This window comes from Myxocyprinus asiaticus, chromosome 30 (assembly GCF_019703515.2).
Source record: "Myxocyprinus asiaticus isolate MX2 ecotype Aquarium Trade chromosome 30, UBuf_Myxa_2, whole genome shotgun sequence".
NCBI lineage: Eukaryota > Metazoa > Chordata > Actinopteri > Cypriniformes > Catostomidae > Myxocyprinus > Myxocyprinus asiaticus.
Window position 1 is genome coordinate 20,232,904 of NC_059373.1, and position 25,480 is coordinate 20,258,383.

Consider the following 25,480-nt stretch of genomic DNA (forward strand, 5'->3'; position numbering starts at 1 on the left):
AGATTTAATTCTGTTATATGGAGTTGATGTTGATACTATAAAAATTCTGCCACAGAGCGATGACATCTGATTACCTCGTCTCTTGTATGCTGCGATTAGCTAATATCACTCAATCTGCAGCACATTATTGTTCAGGTAGAACTATTCTTTCGACCACTAAAGATAGCTTCACTAATAATCTTCCAGATTTGTCTCAAATACTCAGTAAGCCAAAAAGTCTAGAAGAACTTTAAATACTGTATAAAAAGAATCTCAGAAAATATAAATACAGTCTTTTCTAGCACTCTAGACAATGTTGCCCCACTTCGATTAAATAAAATAAAAAAGCCCTGCACCATGGTACAATGATAACACTCATGCTCTCAAGAGAGCAGCTCGGAAAATGGAGCACAACTGGAGGAATACAAAATGAGAGGTATTTCGTGGTGCATGGAAGGATAGTGTCTGTAGCTACAGACAGGCACTAAAAACTGCCAGGTCAGCATTTTTAGCAAACTCATAGAAAATAACCACAACAATCCTAGGTGTTTATTCAGTACTGTTGCTAAATTGGTTAGGAATAAAGCCTTGACTGAACCAGATATTCCGTCACAGCACAATAGTAATGACTTCATGAATTTCTTTACATATAAAATTGAAATCATCAGAAATAAAATTGGAATTATGCAATCGTCTGTCACAGTACCTCAGAAAACAGTGTCTCATAATTTTCCTCACAAACAACTTCAATCCTTCGCTGTCATAGGTCATGAAGATTTAACAAAACTTATCGAAACATCAAAAGCAACATATATGTTAGATCCAATACCAACTAAGCTCTTAAAAGAGGTATCCCCTGTAAGCTCTTCTTAATATTATTAACTCCTCACTATCCCTAGGGCATGTCCCAAGAAACTTTAAAATGGCAGTTATTAAACCACTTATTAAGAAGCCACAGCTTGATCCTGGATAACTGACTAATTATAGACGATTTCTAATCTCCTATTTATGTCACAAATACTATAAAAATTGTGTCCTTCCAACTATGTTCCTTTTTACAGAGAAATGGTATATATGAACAATTTCAGTCAGGATTTAGGCCCCATCACACTACAAAAACTGCACTTATCAGAGTTATAAATGACTTGCTCTTATCATCTGATCGCGGCTGTATTTCTCTTCTAGTGCTTTTACATCTTCGCGCTGCCTTCGACACCATAGATCACATTCTCTTGGATAGGCTTGAGAATTATGTTGGCATTTGTGGACTTGCATTAGCATGGTTTAGGTCCTATTTAGCAGACAGCTACAATTTTGTCTGTGTAAATGAAGAATTCTCAAATCAAACAAAAGTATGGAGTACCACAGGGATCAGTTGTAGGGCCTCTGTTCTTCTCCTTATATATGCTTCCCCTGGGAGATATCATCAGGAATCGCGGAATAAGTTTCCACTGTTATGCCGACAATGCCCAAGTTTATATTTCTTCTAAACCCAATGAAATTTCACAATTCTCCAAATTAGCAGAGTATATCAATGAAATCAAAGATTGGATGGCCAGAAATTTCCTTCTGCTCAATTCCACCAAAACAGAGGTACTAATTATTGGACCAAAATCTAAAATAAGCTGCTAAAATATAATGTGACTCTCAATGGATGTACTGTTACATCGTTTTCTACAGCAAAGAACTTAGGTGTTATATTTGATACCAGTCTGTCCTTTGAAAATCAAATTTCCAATGTTTGTAGAACTGCATTCTTCCACCTCAGAAATATTACTAAGTTACGACACTTGCTCTCTGTTGATTATGCTGAAAAACTAATTCATGCGTTCATGACCTCAAGACTAGATAATTGTAATGCATTACTGAGAGGATGTCTTTCAAGTTCAATAAATAAACTTCAACTGGTTCAAAATGCAGCAGCCAGAGTGCTGACTAGAACCAAGAAATATGATCATATTAGCCCCATTTTACCATTGTTACTTTGGCTACCTGGTAAATGTATTAATTTTAAAATTCTGTTAACTGCGTACAAAGCTTTGAATGGTCTAGCTCCGCAGCACTTAAGTGACCTTCTACCACGCTATACCCCATCACGTTCATTGCGATCACAAAATTCCACCAAGAAGATGGGAACTTGTAGTGCTACGTACTGTGAGGAGGTACAATTAATTTATTTATTTTATTTATTTTTTTGCATGGATGTCATTTTGTTTTCTGTTCACTATATACAGTCATGGGAATAAGAAAGTACACCCTCCTTGAATTCTGTAGTTTTTATATGTATAAAAGCATTTTCTCAAGTGGACTTCAGAACCCCAATGTTAATTTAAAAAAAATTTAATTTAAAATTTACCACACTGTTCAGGATCTATGAGTTTTGGAAAGAAGTGCAATTCAGATCACTCTATGAAGTCCTATCATGAGCTCTGCCTTGCTGAATGCAAATAGCTAGCAGCTCAGTTCTCCTTACGACTCCTCCTTTCCTTCAGAGGACATAGAAGTTTTGAAAATGCCCTGATAGGTTGTATTTGGCCCATGCATAAATGCCTTTTCGGGAATGATCTGCGAATGAAAAAGTATACTTGTTCGTGTACATAATGATGCTACTAGAAATGTCAAAAGGACTGGTACTTTGGTTGATGCAAAAAAAAAAACAAAAAAAAAAAACAATTGATACCAGTCTTTCTACAGTACAGTGTACAGTGTACGTGTGGTGGTAGGGGCATGGTTGGGGGCCAGCTTGTGAATGGAGAGCGATATCAGGATATGAAAATGGTAAGGATCATCACCTGGCAATGATTGTCTCAAACAGCTGTTTGTCATTGCAGTGAGAGTTGGAGATGCATTTAGGAGTGAGCCACATGCCAGTGAGAAGAGAGAGAGAGAGCTACCACATGCACCCAGAGACTGTGCTAAACTGTTTCTGCTGAAAAGCGTGATTTTGAGTTGTTGCTGCTGAAAAGCGTGAATTTGAGTTTAAAATAAACATACCGTTTGAGTTGGATTTGCTGTCTCCCACTTCCTCCTTTCCCCTAACTGCGAAAATGTCACATTAGTGCCAAAATAGAAAAGTACGGATATGCAAGTGCAATGTCTGGCTGAAGACTTGCCCATCAGTCACTTTCACTTGGTCAAAGGCATGCCTAAGGGTCTCGTCTCACATCTGCACCAGAGGAAAATCCCCAGCGGGGAATCCTCAAAGGGTTGGGGAAGCCGAGACTTCCCCTTCCATTACATCATCCTGACACAGATCTGACGTAGACCGCCCCAACTCTGCCTCCCCAGCCAGCGCATCACAAATCCCACACCGAGACGCTTTGTTACAGGACCCATACGCGCAAATTTCCCTTAATAAAGTGGTAAACGCTGGCCAATTCGTGCCCAAAATTACCGGATGGGTGAGTCTGGGACTAACCACAGCCTCGACACTATGCTTTTGCCCCCGAAATTGAATCGTCACAGTCACTACAGGATAATCGTGGATATCCCCATGCACACACCTTACATTCACCTTGTGACTAGCACCCAAAGCCTTGTCTTGGACCAGGCATTGAAGGATGGAGGTTTGGCTGCAACCCGAATCCACCAAGCCCACCAATCCCAGCCCGATCGGGGGCGGCCTGCGGCGCACCAGGGACCCGAACCAATGTCCCCACCTCCATCACTGGGCATTGGTCCCAGAAATGCCCGGGCTCCCCACAGCTTCAGCAGACCGGCCCAGACTCCATTCTCGTGCCCGTGGCAGCGGGTCCACCAACCTGGGAGTGAGAGTGGAGAGGGACAGGGGAAAGCGTCGGGTAGTGCAGTCCCCGAAGTCGAGGCGGCTTGGGAGGGGGCACCCCCCATTTCCGGGGAGGAGGAACAGGACGGAAAGAAGGAGAGACAGGAGAGAGAGAGAGAAGGATCTCGGGGCTCGTCGGCTCCAAAATATGCCACTATGTGGTCCTCTGCCAGCTGGATGGCCATTTGGAGTGATGCCAGGCAGTGGCACTGGACCCACTCCACCGTCTCTCTCAGAAGTAGAGTGATAAACTGCTCCAGTACCACCAAGTCAATCACAGCTACGCCAGCCACCACCTCCGGCAGGCGTCCCGGAGCAGCTGGGTGAAGGCAAATGGGTGGTCGTGCTGCCAATGGTCAGCGAGCAGAAGCATTGCCGCTGCTGCTCGGGTGTCCGGCCGACCCGTTGCAGGATGGATTTCCTCAAGTCAGTGTATACCAGGAGGTCCTCCATTGGTAACTGCTGCACCACGAGTTGGGCTCCCCGGACAACAGTGGTATTAACCGGACGGCCTACTGGGTGCTTGGACATCTGCAGGCCCCCACAGTCCACTCAAAGAGCTCCAGGAAGGCCTCTAGATCTTCTTGGGGGCACATCTTGACTAGCGGAACATGGGGCGATCGTGGGGTCACGGGGTCACGGCGGCAGCACCCTCCTGGGGCACCTGCCGGTCCTCCGTTTGGGCCTGGAGGAGTGCAATAAACTGCTGCTCCTGTTCTGTGCGCAGATCGAGGAGGGCCTGATGTTGTGTCTGGCAGATGCTGGCGAGGGTCTTGAATACATCCTCCAAAAGGGTGAGGCTTCCATGGCAGTGTATTTCCTCCTAGATCCTGGTTTTCAGCACCAGTGTAACAAGTTCGCAGTTAGGAGAAAGGAGGAAGCGGGAGACGACAAATCTGTATCTTTATTTTAAACTCAAATTCACGCTTTTCAGCAGCAGCAACTCAAAATCACACTTTTCAGTGGAAACAGTTCAGCACAGTCTCTGGGTGCATGTGGTAGCTCTCTATCTCTTCTCACTGGCATCTGGCTCACTCCTAAATCTGTCTCTAACTCTCAATACAATAAAAAAAAGCTGTTAGAGACAATCATTACCAGGTGATGATCCTTACCATTCTCATCTCCTGATCTTGCTCTCCATTCAAAAGCCGGTGCTCAACCACGCCCCTACCACCAGAGTACGTTAATGGTCAAATGCATTCCTGATCAAAATGCCCATTAAACACAGCTGGTTATGTCTTCTTTTTTTTTGTATCCCCTTTTCTCCCAGTTTGGAATGCCCAATTCCCACTACTTAGAAGGTCCTCGTGATGGCGCGGTTACTCATCTCAATCTGGGTTTGCCTCCGCTTCTGAGACAGTCAAGCTTATCATGTGGCTCGCTGTGCATGACACCATGGAGACTCACAGCATGTGGAGGCTCATGCTACTCTCCGCGATCCACACACAACTTACCATGCGCCCCATTGAGAGCGAGAACCCCTAATTGCGACCACGAGGAGGTTACCCCATGTGACTCTACCCTCCCTAGCAACTGGGACAATTTGGTTGCTTAGGAGACCTGGCTGGTCACTCAGCACGCCCTGGATTCAAACTTGTGACTCCACGGGGGGTACTCAGCATCAATCCTCGCTGAGCTACCCAGCTACTTAAGGTTATATCTTAAGTAAATCTAAACATTTGATAAATGATGTAAAATCAGGAATGTCTCGGAATATCACATCACTGCATTACGCCTCGCAGTAGACCTTCCACTGTATATCACGTCATTAATATTAATTAAACAACAATACTGACAAACAAAAAGATTCTCACGGCTCTTGGCTGAATAACTTCAGTAGATTTAATAAGCCCTCTACAATCAAATGGGAACACAAATTTAAGCCTGAAGGAAAAAATAAATTTCTACAGCTAATTTTAATTACAACCCTGCTTAAGTCAAACTCCAACAACATCAAATCAGTATTAATGTAGTATATCTAATGTTCATGCATTGAAGACAGTGCCAATAATTTAAGCAATTGAGCTTTACATTTGATTACTTTTATAATCTGTTCTTTGTTTTACAAACTTGCCTTCCTCACCATCTCATATTGGCAAGAAATAGTGAGAAAGAATCTAATGCCCTAATTAGGCCTCAGCTTGTCACTTGCTCTGGAAAGTACTGAAACCTTTAACAGTGCTAAAAAAGCCCCATGTCATTGTGAGGTTGAGGAGGCAGTCTTGAAATTCAAGAATTGTGTTTAAGTGGATGATACCTGGGAGGGAAAGTCCTATTGTCAGCCTGCAGTGGTGGAGACACGGACCACCTGACACCCTTTCGCACAGAAGACATTGACATGGAAAGGTTGCTTTACTTTGCAAAGGTCTGACAAAAGGGGGTCCAAGGGAGGATGGCTGACAGGCTCAAACCTTATGTGGAATGTCTTGCAATATTTCTGTAGTGTACAGAGGTCAAAGAGTAGCAATCAGGTCATGTACCAGGGTTTTGAAGAGCTGTGTGAGCAAACATTGAAGTATTTGCTCCAAGAAGAGGAAGGTTGCACTCAAGTATAAATTACCCAGAGTTACTGTAAGGTTCCTAGCTAAGACTTTTCTACAAAGCAAACAGAAAACTGCATAGCAACTAATTGGGGGTCATTGCATAGTTTACCTGCAATGACTTGCGAATGAGAGGAAACTCCCTGCAGAGGTGCTACAGGTGAGGATTAGTTTCAGTATTCCATTAACTTCTTCATAGCTGAGACGGCATAAGTTATAAGGCCATTAGAGACAGTCCATAGAAAATAAATACAGTGCTCCAGAGAGCAAAAAAATGTTTCTCCTATTGGAGCTGCTAAGTTGTGCTATATTCAGGGACATTTCTGCTGTGTTGAGGGCAATAATGAAAAAATCCTTTTAAGATTTACAAATTTCCATTTCATAACGAAAAATCCATTAAATTGAACTGAGTAATCGGTAACACTTTACAATAATGTTCCATTCATTACTGCATTAGGTATCATGAACAAACAATGAACAACATATTTTTTACAACATGCATTAATCTTTGTTAATGTTAGTTAATTCAAATACAATTGCTCATTGTTAGTTCATGTTTATTAATAGTGCATTAACTAATGTTAACAAATACAACTTTTGATTTAAAAAACTGATTTGTATATGTTGAAATTAACATCAACTAAGACTAATAAATAGTGTAAAAATATTGTTCATTGTTAGTTCATTTTAACTAATGTTGTTATCTAATGTTAGCAAATGGAACCTTATGGTAAAGTGTTATCATAAAATTAAAAAACCTAAATGCATAAATCTTAAAAATAGGCTGAAATATGTTTCATTTGTAGATAAGGCTTGTTGAGTGAGTCTTAAAGAGTGACAATTGCGAGGATAATTAAGATGCTGTCTAGTTATATTTAGAAGGGCAGGGCACCTAAAACTGATTACTAATGTACATATTTAGAGAACATGCATTTCTATTATTTTATGTCTATTTACTCAAGATAACTCAATAAAAATTCAAGATAACTGTATTTATTTGTTATTTTTTTGCAAGACTTTTGTAATGTTGAGAACACAAGAAAAATAAATTATGATCTTGAGAAAACAAGACAGAAATAATCCATGGCCTCTTTCGGCTTCCATATGTTTTAAATTTTTTCAACTTTCTTTGGAGCTGAAATTTATTTGAAATCTTTGTATGGTACTAAGTGTGTTCATTATCTCATGAATGAATCAGAGCTGCATATTTTCCACATAAGATTTCTCAAAGCTTCAGTTTCATACTAATAACCAATGGAAATGCAGATTGACTGCAGTTAAAATGTGGGTCATTTACGTATAGCTCCAATTCAAGAAATCTCTAGCTTTTTTCAAAACTGTTTGGAGTCTGCCTTCTGCACACATATCTTAGAGGACTTTGGGTGCTTCAATATTGAGAGGTCTGCACTGAAATGACACAAAAGAGAATTCTAGTCGTGAACTTCTGCAGGTTAATTTTCTTTTTCTGAATTGTTTTGAACTCCCCCCTACTAGGATCAATGATGTGCATCCATCCAACTGTGTATACAAGTAAGTTGATTTTTGCTGTGCAGGGAGACTTCACTGCCGAAGCAAAATACTACATACAAATCTAAGCACAAAGAATGCTGAACCGCAGCATGCCAATGAAGTCACAGAGATTTAGTTCAGAAATTTAAACTTATTCATCGATGTTCAGCGTCCAGACTCCTGGGGCAAAATCCAAGCATATCATTAAACACTTGCTCACATGATAATGGAAGTAATTATAGAACAGTGCATGCCCGTAAGGCTCACAGACATTAGTGGGAAAACAATGAGAGGAATGGCTTTGCTTTATGAACATGTGCCATCCAGAGGGACTATACAACAGACCCCGGCAAACATCCATTTGTATATAATAAATATTTCATAATGTTAACATGGAGGAGATTGAACGTGGATGAGAACAACAATGCTGTAATTTTGTGTGCGTTTTAAAAACATACCATGTCATTGCGGCCAAAGAAGGTGTAGACAGCATACAGGTAATAGTCAAAGAGCTGAGACACACAGTGGATGACATCAAAGGCGATGGGCTTCAGAATATTCATCATTTGCATGTATTTCCCTATAAAAGTAAAATTAATCCATAAAAACCTAAAACACTGGCAAACAAACAAAGTTCAAATACAGTTCAAAGATAAATAATAATAATAATAAAATATAGCATTTTATAACATAAAAACTGTTCAAGGGACTTGAGTAAGCAAAATATAAATGCATCGAATGTAATATCTACAAAAATTAAATACAACATTTTGGTAAATGTCCCACCCAAAGATATTGTGACATTAATTTAAAAAGGTCACTATTTATTAATAATTTGTTTGTATTATTATTTTGCTATTTATTACAATTTCAGTCAGTTTAATTATTTATGTACAATATGTTAACTATTCAATCTAAATGAAATGTCACATTAAACAACAGTTCACATTAAAGTTGAATTTGTTAACATTAGTAAATGCATTAGGTACCATGATTTAACAATTAACAATATATTTAAAATAATTAATATTGGTTAATTTGTGTTATGTTAATAACACACACAACAGTTTATTTTAAGTTCATAAAGCATTAACTAATGTTAACAAAACACAACTTCTAATTTTAAATATGTATTAATATGTAGAAATTAACATTAACCAAGATTAAGTGCTGTAAAAGTATACATTGTTACTTCATGTTAACTTATGCAGTTAATGTTATTGTACATTATTGTAAAGTTACCAAATCTATCCTTATTTTATTTAATTATTTTTTTAAATAATTTTTAACATCATTATGCATAGCAAATAATTTTTGGTTAAATATTGATTATCGGAATAATCCATTTTTCCATCAAGTCATTTAGCTGTTTCCATCAAGTAACCTACCTATATCGGTAGGCTGTTTACAGTTGCCAAGCAACTTAACAACGTGCCTCATTAATAAATAATGTGTGGTCAAAGGTGTGAATTCATAGTTCTTTTTACAACTGCACCAAACGTGGCTCAACCATACAGAATTTAAAGTCAGACCTATCTGTTTTATAAAAATGTTTTTTAAACTTTCATATCCTAAAACCTTCTCCATTTCACAACATTAACGCTTTTTGCAAAGTATCCTGGAAAAAACAACTCCCAGGGATTTATGATTGTATTCTGTAAGTTTTGCTTACATAGAATATTTAAAACTAATGGATCGTCTCAGCCATCCTTTCAAACATGTGTTCAAATAAACCCGAGGAGATGAGCAGGTACATGCTCAGAATGAAGTTAATGACCGGAAAATGAAACAGAACACAGCTGAGTCTGTGAACGCACCTCTCTCATAATAATGCAGTTATTAGCCAGCTAATTAGAGGGCAAATTGCTGTCCCTTGCTTAGGGTCAACTTTATCATGCACCATCAGTCTTGCGTAGTTGTAAGGTCAGAGGTCTATTACTCACCGACCAGGCGAATCACGTTGAGGGTGGTGTTGGTGAGGATGGGGGCATTGACTCGGTTCAGATTGTAGTCAGACCTTTTCCGGCTGCGAAGGGTCTCTCTGGACATGCTGATTAAGAGGGGACGGCACAGGGACACACAGATGCTGAGTCAGTATGACAACTTAATGACCTCAAAACTGGAGTCTCATTCAAACACTCTCTTCATTAAACTACCATGGGTTCAGATGGAACAGAAGTCCGTGGTCTCTCTGGTTTGCAGATGTATGTATAATCTTTATCATAGATGTATGTCATTGCATTAGCCTTGATAATGAAAAAATAACTTAACTGGCACATTATAATTATAAAGTACCCAAGAAACATGTAACAGAAAAGTACTTGAGTTCATGAACCAATTAATACACATTTTACAGCAGGGGTCTCAAAGTCAAATTACCTGGGGGCCACCAGCTAGGTGGTGAGCACAATCAGGTGCCAAATACATCTACATTTATTCATGTAGCAGACAGTTTTATCCAGGTTCATTCATCCAATTTTATCCAAATGTTTTTATACATTAATAGGCAAACCAACATTAAGGGCCCTATTTTAAGAGCACTAGCGCTAAGTGCAGTGCTATGCTTTTAAATAATAAGCGCAAAGTCAGTGGACATGGCAATGAAGTTTTGGTATTTTCATGCAAGCATGTACTAAGTCTAGGCACAAGTGGGTGTGGCGAAATTTCACACGCAAAGCGCTAATTGGCTGAGTCAAGTGCAATTTAATACGGAGGTTGTTCTCTAGTTGTTGCACCGTCTGTGTCCTATTAAATAGTCCATTCCCTATCAATCACCAGCGACACAGACAGCACATTCATAAGAAGTTGGTTGTGTAAATGGACTGTATGCAATGAATTAAAAAAAAATAGTTATATTTCTATGAAAGTGACACGCTCCTTTTAGAAGCATAAAAAATGTGACATCAGGATTTTGATGTACATTCCATTAAATTACAGAGAATGTAAGTATTATTAATCATTTTGATCTACTGATACACAAATCATGGCTAGTATTAACAGTGATTGTATCAGCAAGCACTCACTTCTACAGTTTAGATTTGGAAAAATTTTATTCATTTATTGAAATTTTTTTTTTTTTTCTCTAAATTCAAATTACACTTAATTAAAATATAATCAAAATAATGAAATGGTCAAAAAAATCATACCAAATCCAAACATATAACCCTCTCCAACTTCTTTCACTGGCCCCATTTGCAGTGATTTAAAATCATTCTAAGACAACAGGTGGAAAAATTCAAATTTGTAAAAAAAACTGTAAATATGAACAGAATAATAATAATAAAAAAATAAACCATGAAATACAGATAGTTCAACAAAAATCTCATAAATATTTGTGTCATAAAATGCCAATTGTTAGGGAAATAATTTGATTTTCCACTATATTTCCAGAGTTTGGGCAATAACTTTATTACCACCTGCTGTTGGAATCTCCAAACTGCAAATGTTGGAACTGAGTTTAGACTTTGTGCTAAAAAGAGAACTGCTTTTGAAACGTCTTAGCTCAACGACCTATTTTTCAGGAAAATAGCAAATTGCGCTTTGTGCCACTTCAATAACATACAATACACCCTCAGTTTGTGCGCATACACCCACAGATAGCGCAAACACTCCCACCAATGCCAACTTGCGCTTTGACTGGCACGAAAATTAAATTTAGAATTAGCAGGCAAATTAAATTGGATAAGACGAAGCACACAGTCGTTGTGTGTAGCGCTGTGCTTTGCGCACTCATGAAAATAGAGCCCTAAAGGTCCAAATCAAAATGCTGAAAGTAAATTGTGGAACACAAAAAAGTTATTTCGGGAAAAAAATAAATACATTTTGTCCATACAATGAAAGTCAATAGGGTCCAGTGTTGTTTTGAATGGACAAAACAGTTGAAACATTCTTTAAAATATCTTCTTTTGTGTTCAACATACTGCATACAGGTTTGGAGCGACATGAGGGTGAGTAAATGATGACAGAATTTTCATTTTTGGGTGAACTATCCCTTTAAGGATAAACTTTTAAAAATAAACACTTGAGGGGCTTGTATGGAATTGGGCAGGTAGTCTGAGACCTCAGATATACAACGCACTGAAGCCAGTCACAACATAACGTGACTTTAAATAAGTCATTGTAACTGTGGAGGCACTTTTATATCATTTTAAATTAACAAAATGTATTAGATCCCTCAACATCTCGCAGTCTCTAACAATTACGTTTCACAACATGTAAAGCACCAACTGATTTATTGTGGTGAAAACTGTCAGTCATCTATGTGAGGAACAAACAGGCATTAAATATTCATCAGCATTTAGATCCCTAATCATACTTGATTTATATCATTTCTATCACATTTAAACAAGGAGAGAAGCCAAGAACAAAATCTGAAAAATGTCAGTGTTTGCATACTCGCGTAGCCGGCAAAGCAGCTACGATGTGCGATACCGAAGAGAGCGATTTTAAAAATCTCCTTGAGACTCAGTTTTTTTTAACTTCAAAGCTCAGAATGACTCTAAATGGGGGGCTTGTGGACTTAAAAGGCTCATTCTTCATAGAATAATTAAAGCCCTTCTCTCTGATAAGAGGATAATGATTGCATGTGTGTTCAGTGTACATAGTGTGAATTTCAACTTTAGCTGCCTGAGAGGGAACATGGGTCCAAAAATGAATAGTGTTTGCTGCCTTCTGCCCTTATCTAAGGTTAATGAATGAATTGATGAGCAACCTGAATGCACAGTTGCAATCGAAATTATTCAACCCCCCCAAGACAGTAAAGATTTACAAAGATAAGCTTTTCTGATGACCCAGAATTTTTAAACTTTACATCTATATCAGTTGAGTGACACATTCAAAGGCATAGTGTGAATGTATAACCTAATATTTCTAAATAGCAGGATTTTTTAAAAATACAGCCATGTCATAATTATTCAACCCCTATTGCACGTAGCTGTTTCTTAAATATGTAAGGCTAAAGTAAACTGATTGAAAACAAAATTAAGTCATCAATCTGCAATGGCACTTATTTAAGTTTTAAAATTTAAGTTTAGAGTTGTAAGTAAACATGTATTTCTATGCAAAAAATGCAATTAAAAATAAGCTGCCTCAAAAGCTAATAGAGGACATTATTTCATTACACAAGAAAGGTCATGGCTAAAAGTACATTTCCAAGGCACTTCAATTTCCAATAGACAAAGTTGGCAGCACTATTCATACATTTTTTAAATATGGTACAACAGCAACCTTCTTGGGGTGTGGAAGAAAGCAAAACTTCACCAAGGGAAATGTTGACTTGAAAATTCAAGAAGTAATTAGGAAAGACCTGTGGAGTCCTGGAAGAAGGTTTTATAGACATATGACACTAAACTGAAAATGAGTTTTAGACCCATGGGTCAGCAGTACGTCTGTAGTAAGATGACAAGGTGATGACAAGAATGACACCATCCCCACAGTCAAGCATGGAGGTGGGTCAGTCCTGTTATGAGGGTGTTTTGCGGCTGCAGGAAACGGCTATCCTGACTATGTGACTGACACCATGGATTCTTTCGGGTATCAGGCTATTTTGGCATGAAAAATGTGATGCCTTCAGTGTGTAAATTGAAGCTCAGTGATCACTGGACTTTCCAGCAAGACAATAACACCAAGGATACATCCAAGTTGTCCAAAATCTGGCTCAGGGATAGGTCGTGGAATGTCCTTAAATGGCCCTTTCAGTCCATCATTAAAATCCCATTGCAAACCTTTGCTGGGATTTCAAGGAAGCAGTGGTAGCACAGAAACCAAAGAATGTCAATGAGCTGGAAACTTTTGCTCATGAGAAATGTGTAAGAATTCTAATAGAGAGGTGTACGAAGCCTGAGAACACTTACCTGAAACATTTATTTGCTGTTATTAAGGATAAAGGGTGCTCCACAAATGACTGACTTTGGGGGTTGAATATTTTTGACATGACATTTGTGGAGATTTTTTATTTTTAAATTTGGGTAAACTGAACTCTTTGTTCTCAAAATCACTCAAATGTGTATTAAAAACTTACTTTGACTGTTTACTGAGGTTTTAGTTGATGTGTTTTAATTCACATCACCAGAATGTATTGCTGGTCAGGGGGTTTGAATAATTTCGATTGCAACTGTACAGCATACTAAAACACACACACTTAATGCCTACATGGACATTTTAACTTAATGAATATTTGTTAAATCACAAGCTTTATGAATCCTCTCTGTAGGATTAATCTTGGTATACTGAAAACAATGATGTGTTGGATTTACTTAAAATATACACTACCGGTCAAAAGTTTTGAAACATTCATTCTTTATTATAATTTTTTTTTCTTCACATTTTAGAATAATAGTGAAGTCATCAAAACTATGCAATAACATAAACTGAACTATGGGAATTATGTTGTGACTAAACAAAATCCAAAATAAATCAAAACTGTGTTATATTTTAGCATCTTCAAAGTAGTCACCCTTTGCCTAGAATTTGCAGACATGTACTCTTGACATTTTCTCAACCAACTTCTTGAGGTATCACCCTGGGATGCTTTTTAAACAGTATTGAAGGAGTTCCCATCTATGTTGGGCACTTATTGGCTGCTTTTCTTTATTATTTGGTCCAAATCATCAACTTCAAAAACTTTTTTTTTTTTTTTTATTAAATTTTAGTTTTATAATGAAATAAATTAATATGGTGGCACAATTATATTTTTGTCTACAAAACTAATTTTAAACATTTAAGCATACGCCTTCGGATCAAAAGATCTTTAAGATCATGAGAAACATTTCAGTCAAGTGTTTCAAAACTTTTGACCGGTAGTATATATGTAGCATTTTTGCATAACACTTTTAAGTAATTTCAATTTATGGTCATTTTAGGTCAGCATAACTAGAAAACCTTTGTTAGATGTACACAAATGTTTCAGTTCATTCAACTTTGATTACTTAAACAGGTATGTCACACGAATGAGATTTAACAAATAAAAGCACGTTGTTTCAAATTAACTTTAATATTATTGTTTCTACTTAATTTAATTGTCTCAAAAGAAAATAATGACTGAGGTAAGTCATTAAACTTGATTCCCCAAAGAAGTGCAGATGAAGCTGCACTTCAACTATGCACATTCATTTGTGCAAGGAAAAATTATATGGATTGAACAGGATACAACTTCACCAAAGGGAACACTAATCACTCTAATCGTTACTTAACACGAAACAACTAATTACAGTAAGACATCATCAATTTCACTAAAAAGATCTAAAATCTCTGTGAACCCTTAGTAACAACTAATTAAATACCCCAGTAAGTTCTTTTTGACCAGACAAACATGCTTAAATTATTCAAGTACAAAGGTTTTCTTGTTTTCATATACGTATACCACTGGGAAATCCAAATAATTTAAGTGAATCAGTTCTTTTGGACAGTTCATGTATTAAACTGGTTAAAATAAACAATTCACTTACTTATATACTCACCGGCCACTTTATTAGGTACACCTGTACATCTGCTTATTCATGCGATTATCTAATCAGCCAATTGTGTGGCAGCAGTGCAATGTATAAAATCATTCAGATATGGGTCAGGAGCTTCAGTTAAAGTTCACATCAACCATCAGAATGGGGAAAAAATGTGATATCAGTGATTTGGACCGTGGCATGATTGTTAGTGCCAGATGGGCTGGTTTGAGTATTTCTGTAACTGCTGATCTCCTAGGATTTTCACACGCAACAGTCTCTAGAGTGTATAGAAATTGGTGCGAAAAACAAAAAACAACGAGAGAGTGGCAGTTCTGTGGACAAAAATGTCTTGTTGATGAGAGAGGTCAATGGAGAATGGCCAGACAGGTTCGAGCTGACAGAAAGGCTACGGTAACTCAGATAACCCCTCTGTACAATTGTAGTGAGCAGAATAGCATCTCAGAATGCACAACATGTCGAACATTGAGGCGGATGTGCTACAACGCCAGAAGCCCACATTGGGTTCCACTTCTGTCAGCCAAGAACAGAAAGCTGAGGCTGCAGCGGGCCTACAGTGTCACCCTAATTAAATACATATCAAGCGAACTTCTGATTGCAGAATTAAATAATATATTCTATAAAATATTTTCTTATTTAAACAGCTTTAATGTAGCTATTTTTTGTTATTAACTTGTAATAATGTGTAGCTAACTATTTTTTTTTTTTTAAAACAGCAGCTGTAGTTTGACTACTTTAAATTATGAGTAGCTTGTAGCTTGTGAAGCTACAGTTTCAAAGTAGCTTTCGCAACACTGCAGAGTAACACCCACAATGCCTCTGTAACCAATCAAATCATTAGAAATGAAAGCTTCTAAAGTGAAAAAATTAAGTCACACAATCAACTGTGTTTTCATGATCAATCACTGTAGTCAGTAATACAAATTCAACAGTACTGTGTGTCGTGAGCTCCTGGATGGTGACTCAGATACTGACCTTTTCACTGGCACGTCACCGGTCTGTTCATCTACATAGTCCTGTTTGAGCTCCTCGTCTACATCACTGTCACTGTCATAATCCTGATACACACTCTTCTCCAGCTCATCTGACTCATACTAAGGAGAGAGTGAATAGGACATAAAAGTAGAGAAAAGTGAAAGATAAATGAAACAGAAAAATCAAATGGTCAGAACAAAGAAGAAAACTGATCTGTGAAATGAGGAATTACAATAAGCATATTACAAAGAAATAGCACAATGATTCAGTCTTTATTCTCTGAGGTTTAGAGCTGGCCTTGAAATTAAATGCCTTTGATGTATCGCTGTCAAATAATGTACAGAGAATTCGACATGAATAAATAGGTAACCTGGGAATGATCCCTCCAGTAATTGAAGAACATAACTGAATATAAAGATAATGTTAAAACCATGGGTGGACATTTCACATTGTCTCTGGTTACGAACAAAACAGTGTGGAATAATTATGTCACTTTCCAGAATGCAACTCATCTTGTTCGCCCTGGGTAAAAGCATTCTACCAAGGGCTTTTGCGCTCTGTTATCAACATACAGCCTTTGCTTTCATTACAACAATATAACCAGATACGGCATACAGTGTGTTGATAATGATGAGTACACTCCATTTAGCAACAGTGCCCTCTGTCAACAGTTATAAGGACAATAAGCAACTTAACGCTCCAAAATATTTACATGCAATCTAATTTTCACTTCTATTTATTTTCTCATTTCAGCAGTAATCTAGTGCTGCAAGCACAGAATATTGAATGTCATTTTAGTAAGCAAGCATCTGATAAACCCATCCATGTAAATGTAAATGATAATAAAATCCTCATTTGAACAAGCCTGATGGCAAGCAACATAACATAAACTCTGATGCACTGATGAAATACAGAGGAAACGGTCCCATAAGTTAGCAAAGAGTTTATGTGGTGAAGAAAATAGTCAATTTAATTTAAATCTAATTACACAACAGTTAGCGCAGGTCTCTTGAATGAACGGTCACCTTCCTCGTGCCTATGGCAGAATTAAGGTCATGCTGATATTCAGTACAACAGTGCTCTTTCATGTGTGATATTGCTTAATCAAAACACACAATTAAACTGTTATTACATGTTTAGTAACAATGTAATAAACATGCAACTACACCATAACAATACATACCCCATTAGAGGCCAGGACATCATCCGTTTCCTCTTCTTTATTGTCTATCTGCATCTCAAAGGGGTTTCCACCCTGTAGGTACTGCCCAAAGAGAGAAACCTCCACGAGATCTGTGGATTCTGGTTGTCTGCTTGGAGATACTGATGGAGATCGACACTGACCCATGAACTTAAACTCCTGAATAAGATGAACAAATAAAAAGGGATTCATCATATTTTAGTTTGCTTAATGTCGTATCATATAGATCAAACACCTATTAAGGAAGTTGATCTATCACATGATAAATCAAATGTTGGCATATGTTCAGAGAATCTTAAATTGCCACAGAGAAGTGTGCCTGGAGTAGAATGCTAATGCAGCGAGGTCAATATTATAAAGGGCCTTGTAGACTCAGACCTAACAATGTTTCCCATCAAAGTCAGTGGTTTACCATGAAAGATTGCAGATTGCTTAATGGACATCTATATTTGCTGCCTGAAAGACTAAAGGGTCGAAGAGTCTGCCAAAACGGCCAAAGAGTCACTTTCAAAGAGAGTCAGCCATTAACAACAACAAAACCACTAGCGGTGCAATAAGGTTATGTCCAGCGATACTACCAGCAGGAGTGAAGACACTGGAGCACATATGAACCATGTCCTATGAGGTCCTGTTGTAGAGAGTAGGCAAAGTCCTTTTAAGGCAAGTCAGGCCAATGAATGTAATGCTGCTAGGCAGCCTGCAGGATGCTATTTTCTATGGACACAAGAACAGTTCCTATCTACTGTACTTGAATCGGGAAGGATCGAAATCTCCAAAAAGGTTGTCAAGATAACAAACTAATAACATATTTTAAATCAGAAATAAAATCTAATGACAATCATATCATTAATTGTGTTCTTTAGCTGAGATCATGCTAAAAAACACTTTTTTCAGTCTGGTCCAACTGATGCACAAGTGCGTTCTTGATGAAATCTGACAGGCGATGTCTCTATGAAAAGGGGACTGGCTCTTTAAACTGTTAATTTCACCCATTTGTAAGTTCTGTATACCAGTGACCCATCTCATTCTATAGACCATTTCAAGGTAACATATTTTCTCAAAGAACATTAAACGTTTACCTGAAGTGACTTATCCAGATGTGTTGCTGATTCTGAGCATTGACGCAAGAGAGGCGACAAAATTGTATTGTAGTTTAGATGCTCATAATTATTTCCTAAGCGGAGAGATCAGGAATATTGGAGCACTCCTATTATAAGCAATAAAGCCGTTCAATGAAGCTGTCTGTGTGGACAAGGTAAGGATTCCCCTTTTCTTGTCTTTTTCTGCTACTCCAGCTACTCTGAGAAGTTAGCAGTTTGATACTGCAGATATTACTGACTTTTGTTTGATAAATTGCTTGTCATGTTCCTCATTTGTAAGTCATTTTGTATAAAAGCATATGCTAAATGACTAAATGTAATAGTTAATTACTTGCACAGCTCAATTCAATATAATGGGAGCGATCACTTTTAGAGCTCTACCTCGCAAAATTACAATTAGTTGCCATAAATTTAGTTCACCCACCAGACGTAAGATGTGTGCTGCTACATATACTACAGTTGTTAGTACTGCACCTATCAAGCCGTCTCGTTTCACTGCTGCAATTCATGCATCCATTGCTTGTTCGGAGATCTAAACACTTTAATTTCTGTCAGTTCCAGGCATCCAGGGAGCATCCAGCCACCAAACAACATGGTTTACATTTTAATTATGACATTTTATGACAAACGTGTTAACGTTATTACAGGAATGTTCCGGGTTCAGTACAATTTAGGCTCAATCGACAGCATTTGTGGCATAATGTTGATAACCACAAAAATTAATTTAGACTAGTTCCTCTTTTTCTTAAAAAAAAAAACGAAAAAAAAAAAACGAGGTTACGGTGATGTACTTACAATGGAAGTGAATGTGGCCAATTTTTTTACATTAAAATACTCACTGTTTCAAAAGTATAGCCCCAAGACAAAGGATATGCGTGTAAGCATGATTTTAGTGTGATAAAATCACTTACTAACCTTGTCTGTGTAAAGTTATAGCCAATTTTACAACTTTCGTTACCATAATAATGTAACGTCAACAAACCCTAAAACCCTTAAACGACTGTAAAAATGACAATCTAAACCATTTTACAGCTCAAATAATATGTGAGTTTTAACAGAAGAATTAATGCAAGTACTTTTATAAAATTATAAGCTTGTGTTTAAACCCTCCAAAAATTGGCCTCATTCACTTTCATTGTAAGTGCCATTCTGTAACCTTGATTTTTGTTTTTTCTTTAAAGAAAAGGAGGAGTTGAAATAAATTTTTGTGGTAACCAATATTATGCCACAAATGCTGTCGATTGAGTTTAACTTGTACTGAACTCGGAACATTCCTTTAAAGGGTTAGTTCACTCACTTTCTTTCTTTAGCATAACACAAACAAAGATTTTTAGAGGAATATCTCAGCTCTGTAGGTCCATACAATGCAAGTGAATAGTGATCAGACCTTTGTAGCTCCAAAAATCACATAAAGGAAACATAAAAGTTATCCATAAGACTCCTGTGGTTAAATCCATATCTTCAGAAGTGATATAACAGGTGTGGGTGAGAAACAGAATAATATTTAATTAATTTTTTAGTTTCAGATGTGAAAATGAAACTAAACAGGCACCACATGTGACTTTCAGATGTAGAAGTGAAAGAGGAGACAGAGTAAAAAGGACTTAAATTTTTTTATCTGTTTCTCGTCCACACCTATTATATTGCTTCTAAAGATAAGGATTTAACCACTGGAGTCTTATGGATTACTTCTTTTTATTTATGTGATTTTTGGAGCTACAAAGATCTGATCACTATTCACTTGCATTGTGAGGACCAAAAGAGCTGAGATATTCCTCTAAAAATGTTTGTTTGTTTGTTTTCAGCTGAATAAAGAAAGTGGTACTGGGATGGCATGAGGGTGAGTAAATGATGAGAAAATTTTAATTTTTAGGTGAATTATCCCTTTAACGCTTATCGCATTAAAGTCTATACATGAAGTGTCTCCTGCTGTTGTTTTGAATGAGTTTGAAAACTAGCAGGAAATGTTCAAGGGACAAAGATGTCACTTCCTAACAGTCCTTGAAATGATCTATACAGTCTCTGATGTAGGCAAGATGGAGGGCTAATTAATGCCACTGTGAGTGATTTCACTGCTCTATATGATTTGTCCCTGCAAAACCAAAAATGATGGAAAACCATGTCAGAAATTGTCAGGATTCTAAATTAGCTTGATTCATGCACTGATAATCATTTGATTCATTCACTGATTAGTCATTCATCTTGTACATGATATGATACATATGACATTTATTTTTAGCAGCAAGCAAACCAAATCATTGTTAATTAAAATGTAATTGTATTATAATACAAATCTATAAATCGCTGTATGTGTAAACAAGGCATGAGGCAGAGAAATAGCTCTTACAATTCTGAATGTAATGAGTACACATCTCTCCAAAAAGAAATGGATAAAAAGATAAATCTGCAATATTGTCTATTAAAAAAAATCAACAATTAGGCTGAAATGGTGAAAGAGCAAAAGCTTTGAGCAGTATCGCTAAGTGACCTGAAACTCTTCACAGTTAAACCGCTTTGCACTTCAGAGCAGCAGCAGGAAGCCGTTATGCAAATGAGGCTCATTAAAGAGGACCACTAATACGCCACTCACTGATGTTTATCTACCACATGAACTAGTGGCATTTCTTTGACAAAATACCTACATTTTTACATTTTATGCATTTGGCAGACGTTTTTATCCAAAGTGACTTACAGTGCACTTATTACAGGGAACAATCCCCCTGGAGCAACCTGGAGTTAAGTGCCTTGCTCAAGGACACAATGGTGGTGGCTGTGGGGATCGAACCATCAACCTTCTGATTACCAGTTCAGTGCTTTAGTCCACTATGCCACCACCACTACCTGTACAAATACCTGTATTTCCTGCACAAAAAAACAGTGTCCAGACCCTATTTAGCATACAATAATTGAAAGAGATGAATTTGGGTTTATTTGTCAGATACTCTCGGGTGAATATACAGTACTTGCCTCCCAGGGTGTCATTTGTTTTGAGACAGATGACACCCTGACTACAGGGGAGAATACAATCAGTGATGACGCTTACCCTCATTTATCAAGCTGTCATGCCATTCCTGAGATTTAAACTGTAAAGTGCCCCATTACGGCAAAACAGGAAGTTTTATTTGGTTTAAAAAATCATCCACTGTGAATTAATCTCATTTCCTGCAAGGGCTCCGATAAAGAACACTTTCTGTCCCACTAACCTCCATGAGGAGGTGCCCCAATAAGTCTGACGCTTGTCTTTGTGAAGCAAGTACAGGTCAAAAACTCTACCTTTACATTTAAATGTGAAACTTCAAAAATGATGCAATGCCAGTTGTTCCAGATTAGTCATGATTGCAAAATGTCACAATGCTTCATTTCACTGCTGTCTTATTATCTGTGGAATTAGGACTTACGTGGAGTTGGGCGATACTAAAGTTGTACTTCACAGGGCACAACTCCCATGTCTCATTTTCAAGAAACATTCGTAGCTCCTCCAGTCGAGTTCTGTGTGGTTGCAAGGAGAAATGACAAGAGGTCAGCATCAGTCAACAGATGACCCTTTGCCAATCAACTCATTCAAGATTAAATGTGTTGACACTAATAGTTAGAGGAAAAGTAAATCTCAGAGGTTTGAGGAAAGACGGTAGTTGCGCTCTGATGAATGTCAGGATGGCCCGCTGTCAGACAAGGTCAATACCAGCAGGCTTGTACAAAATGTCAACATCAAACACTACGATTCACAATGAACGCTACACGAGACACAAAGCTGAACATTACATTAAGTCTACCAGTAATCTTGACAGGTATCTAAACTGCTTTTGAAAAACAAAGCAGCAGAAGAAGTTTGCATGGGTTTTTTGGATTCAAATGAGACACAGTGTTATTCAACGACACAACAGGGTGGGCCGGGAGTTTGACATTTATCAAATATAAATCCCTTCACGTTTTTCGAATGTAATATTTTTATACACGTATAAATTTACCACTATCAGCGTTTGAAGGAGAAACGGATGTAAAATATAAGTTTTTTCCTCTTAGCCAGAGGGCACAATATATATTGTAATGACAGAATGTGTTAATGGAGACACAGTGACAGCAGAGATTAGGCATTCAGTGGGTTGACACATAATCGCTTTATGGATGCCACCCAAGTGCTTGAATATTCAGAAATAATTGTAAAATTCTGCAAGAGATGCAGCGCCCTTCCTTTCGTCAAGCAGAAAATGTCTTTGTGCTACTGACTACAGCAAAGACTATCTACAAGAATGGACATTTGGTTGGCTGTCCTCTTTCCATGCTGGCTGTAGTACAGGGTTTTGAAGAACACATTTCAGACATGGGTATCTGACAGGTAGTTTAACCCTATAACGCTGTAAGTATCAAATATGATACGCAACATTTGACGCCTCCTATTTCACTCTGTGTTCAAGCTGAAGAGCCAAAAAACTTATGGTATGTAAGTTTCACATGATTATGGCACCATCTAGTGGTTATTTGTTAAACAAGGCGGTTTCAATGTTTATATTGATCTATTTAAAATGGCGGTGGATTTGCACCAAAAGTGACTCTTATGTTGGGATAAATGAAAGCTTGTTTTAATAAAGTAAAAGTGACAGTAATTATTATATTATTACTGATATTTTAAAATGAGTATTCGCTGAATATAAGCAACTTGTGCTAGGTTAAAATTTTGTAGATTATTTTATTGAAAAAGCCTGTTGAAATTTCATGTATCAAATATGATACAACAGGCTTTTGAGTTATATCTCTCAATCACCATTCCTTTCCATTCATACCCACTAAAAAATATATAAAAAAAACACAGAGCTTTGAAAATTCTGACATACTTTTTATAAGATATATCTAAAACGTGAACTAATATTTCTGTATATTTTCTTATATGCAGCCATTTTCCTTTTTTAAATGTCAATGTAGTGTTTGGTGCATAAAATACATATGATAAAAATTGTTTATTGAAAAATGTATATTTTATTCATATTGTGTATGAACTGTGATACATTTCAATCCATATTTATAGACCAAGGAGAGGAAGTTGTCATGGCCAAACTCTCAAACATTTGGTATCTTTGAAAAGCCCAGGGAGTACTGTGATAATACCCCAAGATTTACCACTGTAGCATGTATGGGCTAAGAAAAACGTAAATAACAAATATCCTACACAAAAATTAATTGCTGGGCCTCAGGAGGATAATGACCTTTAAAGCCTAATGTATCAAATATGACACATAAAAAAAAAAATTTTTTTTGGTTGGGGCAATTTGTTTTTTTGTTTTTTTACAATTTCTTTTTATAGTTTCTCTAATGGTACTACAAAAAGTAGAAAAAAATAGAAATTTTGGACAATTCTTATGTCAGGCTTTACAGGGTTAACATGTAATTGTTTTGTACAACCCATTCTAGTTTTATACTAGCACAATATTGAGGTAGGGATAAAACCTACATGGAACAACATTCTGTTTGTCTTCTCAGGGCCTATCTACACACTGTGTGTCTTGACTGATGAAACTGCTATCCGATCGGGTATGCAAATTCCATTTACACTTATCCACAAAAATGGGTCTCCACAAAATATATATAAATCCGATCTACTACTCCCATGCAATACATATATCCCGTCAGATGTATTTCACTTCACTTGATGTGGCTCATATGGCAACTGTATTTTGTACTGACAACATCCTGAGTTAAAAGCTAATAAGAAACAGTTAACTGATGGTGAGTGAGGTCAGCTTGGGCCATGGGTCGCTAATCTCACCTGTGATAGTTCTTAAAGTAGTTTACACTTTGTCTCTTAATGGATTCCTTCAAAACCTCTGACTTGCTGCCGCAGAATTCCTCTCCCACCTGCATCAACCTGTCAGCCGAGAGAGAAACAGAGGAATGGACAAGAGAAAAAGAGAAAACGACTGAACAACCACTAGGCGGGATCAATGTAGGCTGGAAGAAAGTGCTATACTCATCTAATTAATCCTCAAAAGTTACTTTACATCACGTGTACAGGCAAGAGCAGAAAATAGCACCTCCATTCACACAAGTCAGTGACCCTGAGACAGGATCACTATGGAGGGCTGTGGTTTCACACACAAAATGGCCTTTTAATTGAGCCATGTTAATGGGAATGACCACGCCACCTGTCTAGCTGGGGAACAAACGGCCTCATTGATGCCCCCTGGCCCCGTTTTGTATTTGAGGGTGTTTCTCATGGGGCAGAAGGGAGGGGGCAATGGTACTGTTGGTCCTCGGAGGCCAATCCAATTAGCACTAATGAGTAAGTGAGCCCCTACCTGCTGATAACATCCAGCACCACAATGAAGTCGTCATACTTGAAGTTGGACATGTCCGTTCCCAGTAAATAGGCTTTCACTTTCAATTGGACATCCTGCGGGCATAGAGAGGGGGATGAGGGGTGGGAGGGCGAGTCATTAAGCTAATCAAGGTTCCTAATGGTTCCTAAAGGAGGAACAGAGAACAAACAGAATTAAACAAGTAAAAAGCACGCTCCCTACCTGCCAGATGCGTGTTAAACCGTGTTCCAGCTTCTTTTTCATGTAACTGCGGCCCACATTGGATTCTTCTGAGCCCTCTTCAATGGAGCCATCTACAAACACACAATTTGAATTCAGATAGGTTGTGAAAGGTTTGAAAAAAAAATTCATTCAGTTTTATTTAGCTTTGCAGTCATCACAATAACAAAGAGAGTTGCACTGGAACTCCTCAACCAGAAAAAAAAAAAACATATTAACCCAAACTTGACAAATACATAAAGACATTCCAATGGGGAGTTAGTGTGTATATATATATATATATATATATATATATATATATATATACACACACATATATATATACATACATACACACACACACACATATATATACACACACACACATATACATATATATATATATATATATATATATATATATAT

At 37.5% G+C, this 25,480-nt stretch overlaps 1 protein-coding gene across 2 annotated transcripts in view; it reads right to left on the minus strand.

Moving 5' to 3' along the window:
* LOC127421476 (syndetin-like) overlaps nucleotides 1-25,480 on the minus strand; it is a 207,381-nt gene that overhangs the window by 76,561 nt on the left and 105,340 nt on the right. For both annotated transcript variants that reach the window (XM_051664540.1, XM_051664541.1), the window contains exons 14-21: nucleotides 25,058-25,149; nucleotides 24,836-24,930; nucleotides 24,307-24,405; nucleotides 21,944-22,034; nucleotides 17,428-17,604; nucleotides 16,245-16,363; nucleotides 9,756-9,862; nucleotides 8,271-8,392 (exon numbers count right to left, since the gene is read on the minus strand). In XM_051664540.1, coding sequence (XP_051520500.1) covers nucleotides 8,271-8,392; nucleotides 9,756-9,862; nucleotides 16,245-16,363; nucleotides 17,428-17,604; nucleotides 21,944-22,034; nucleotides 24,307-24,405; nucleotides 24,836-24,930; nucleotides 25,058-25,149 — 902 coding nt within the window. The remainder of the gene's footprint in view (nucleotides 1-8,270; nucleotides 8,393-9,755; nucleotides 9,863-16,244; nucleotides 16,364-17,427; nucleotides 17,605-21,943; nucleotides 22,035-24,306; nucleotides 24,406-24,835; nucleotides 24,931-25,057; nucleotides 25,150-25,480) is intronic.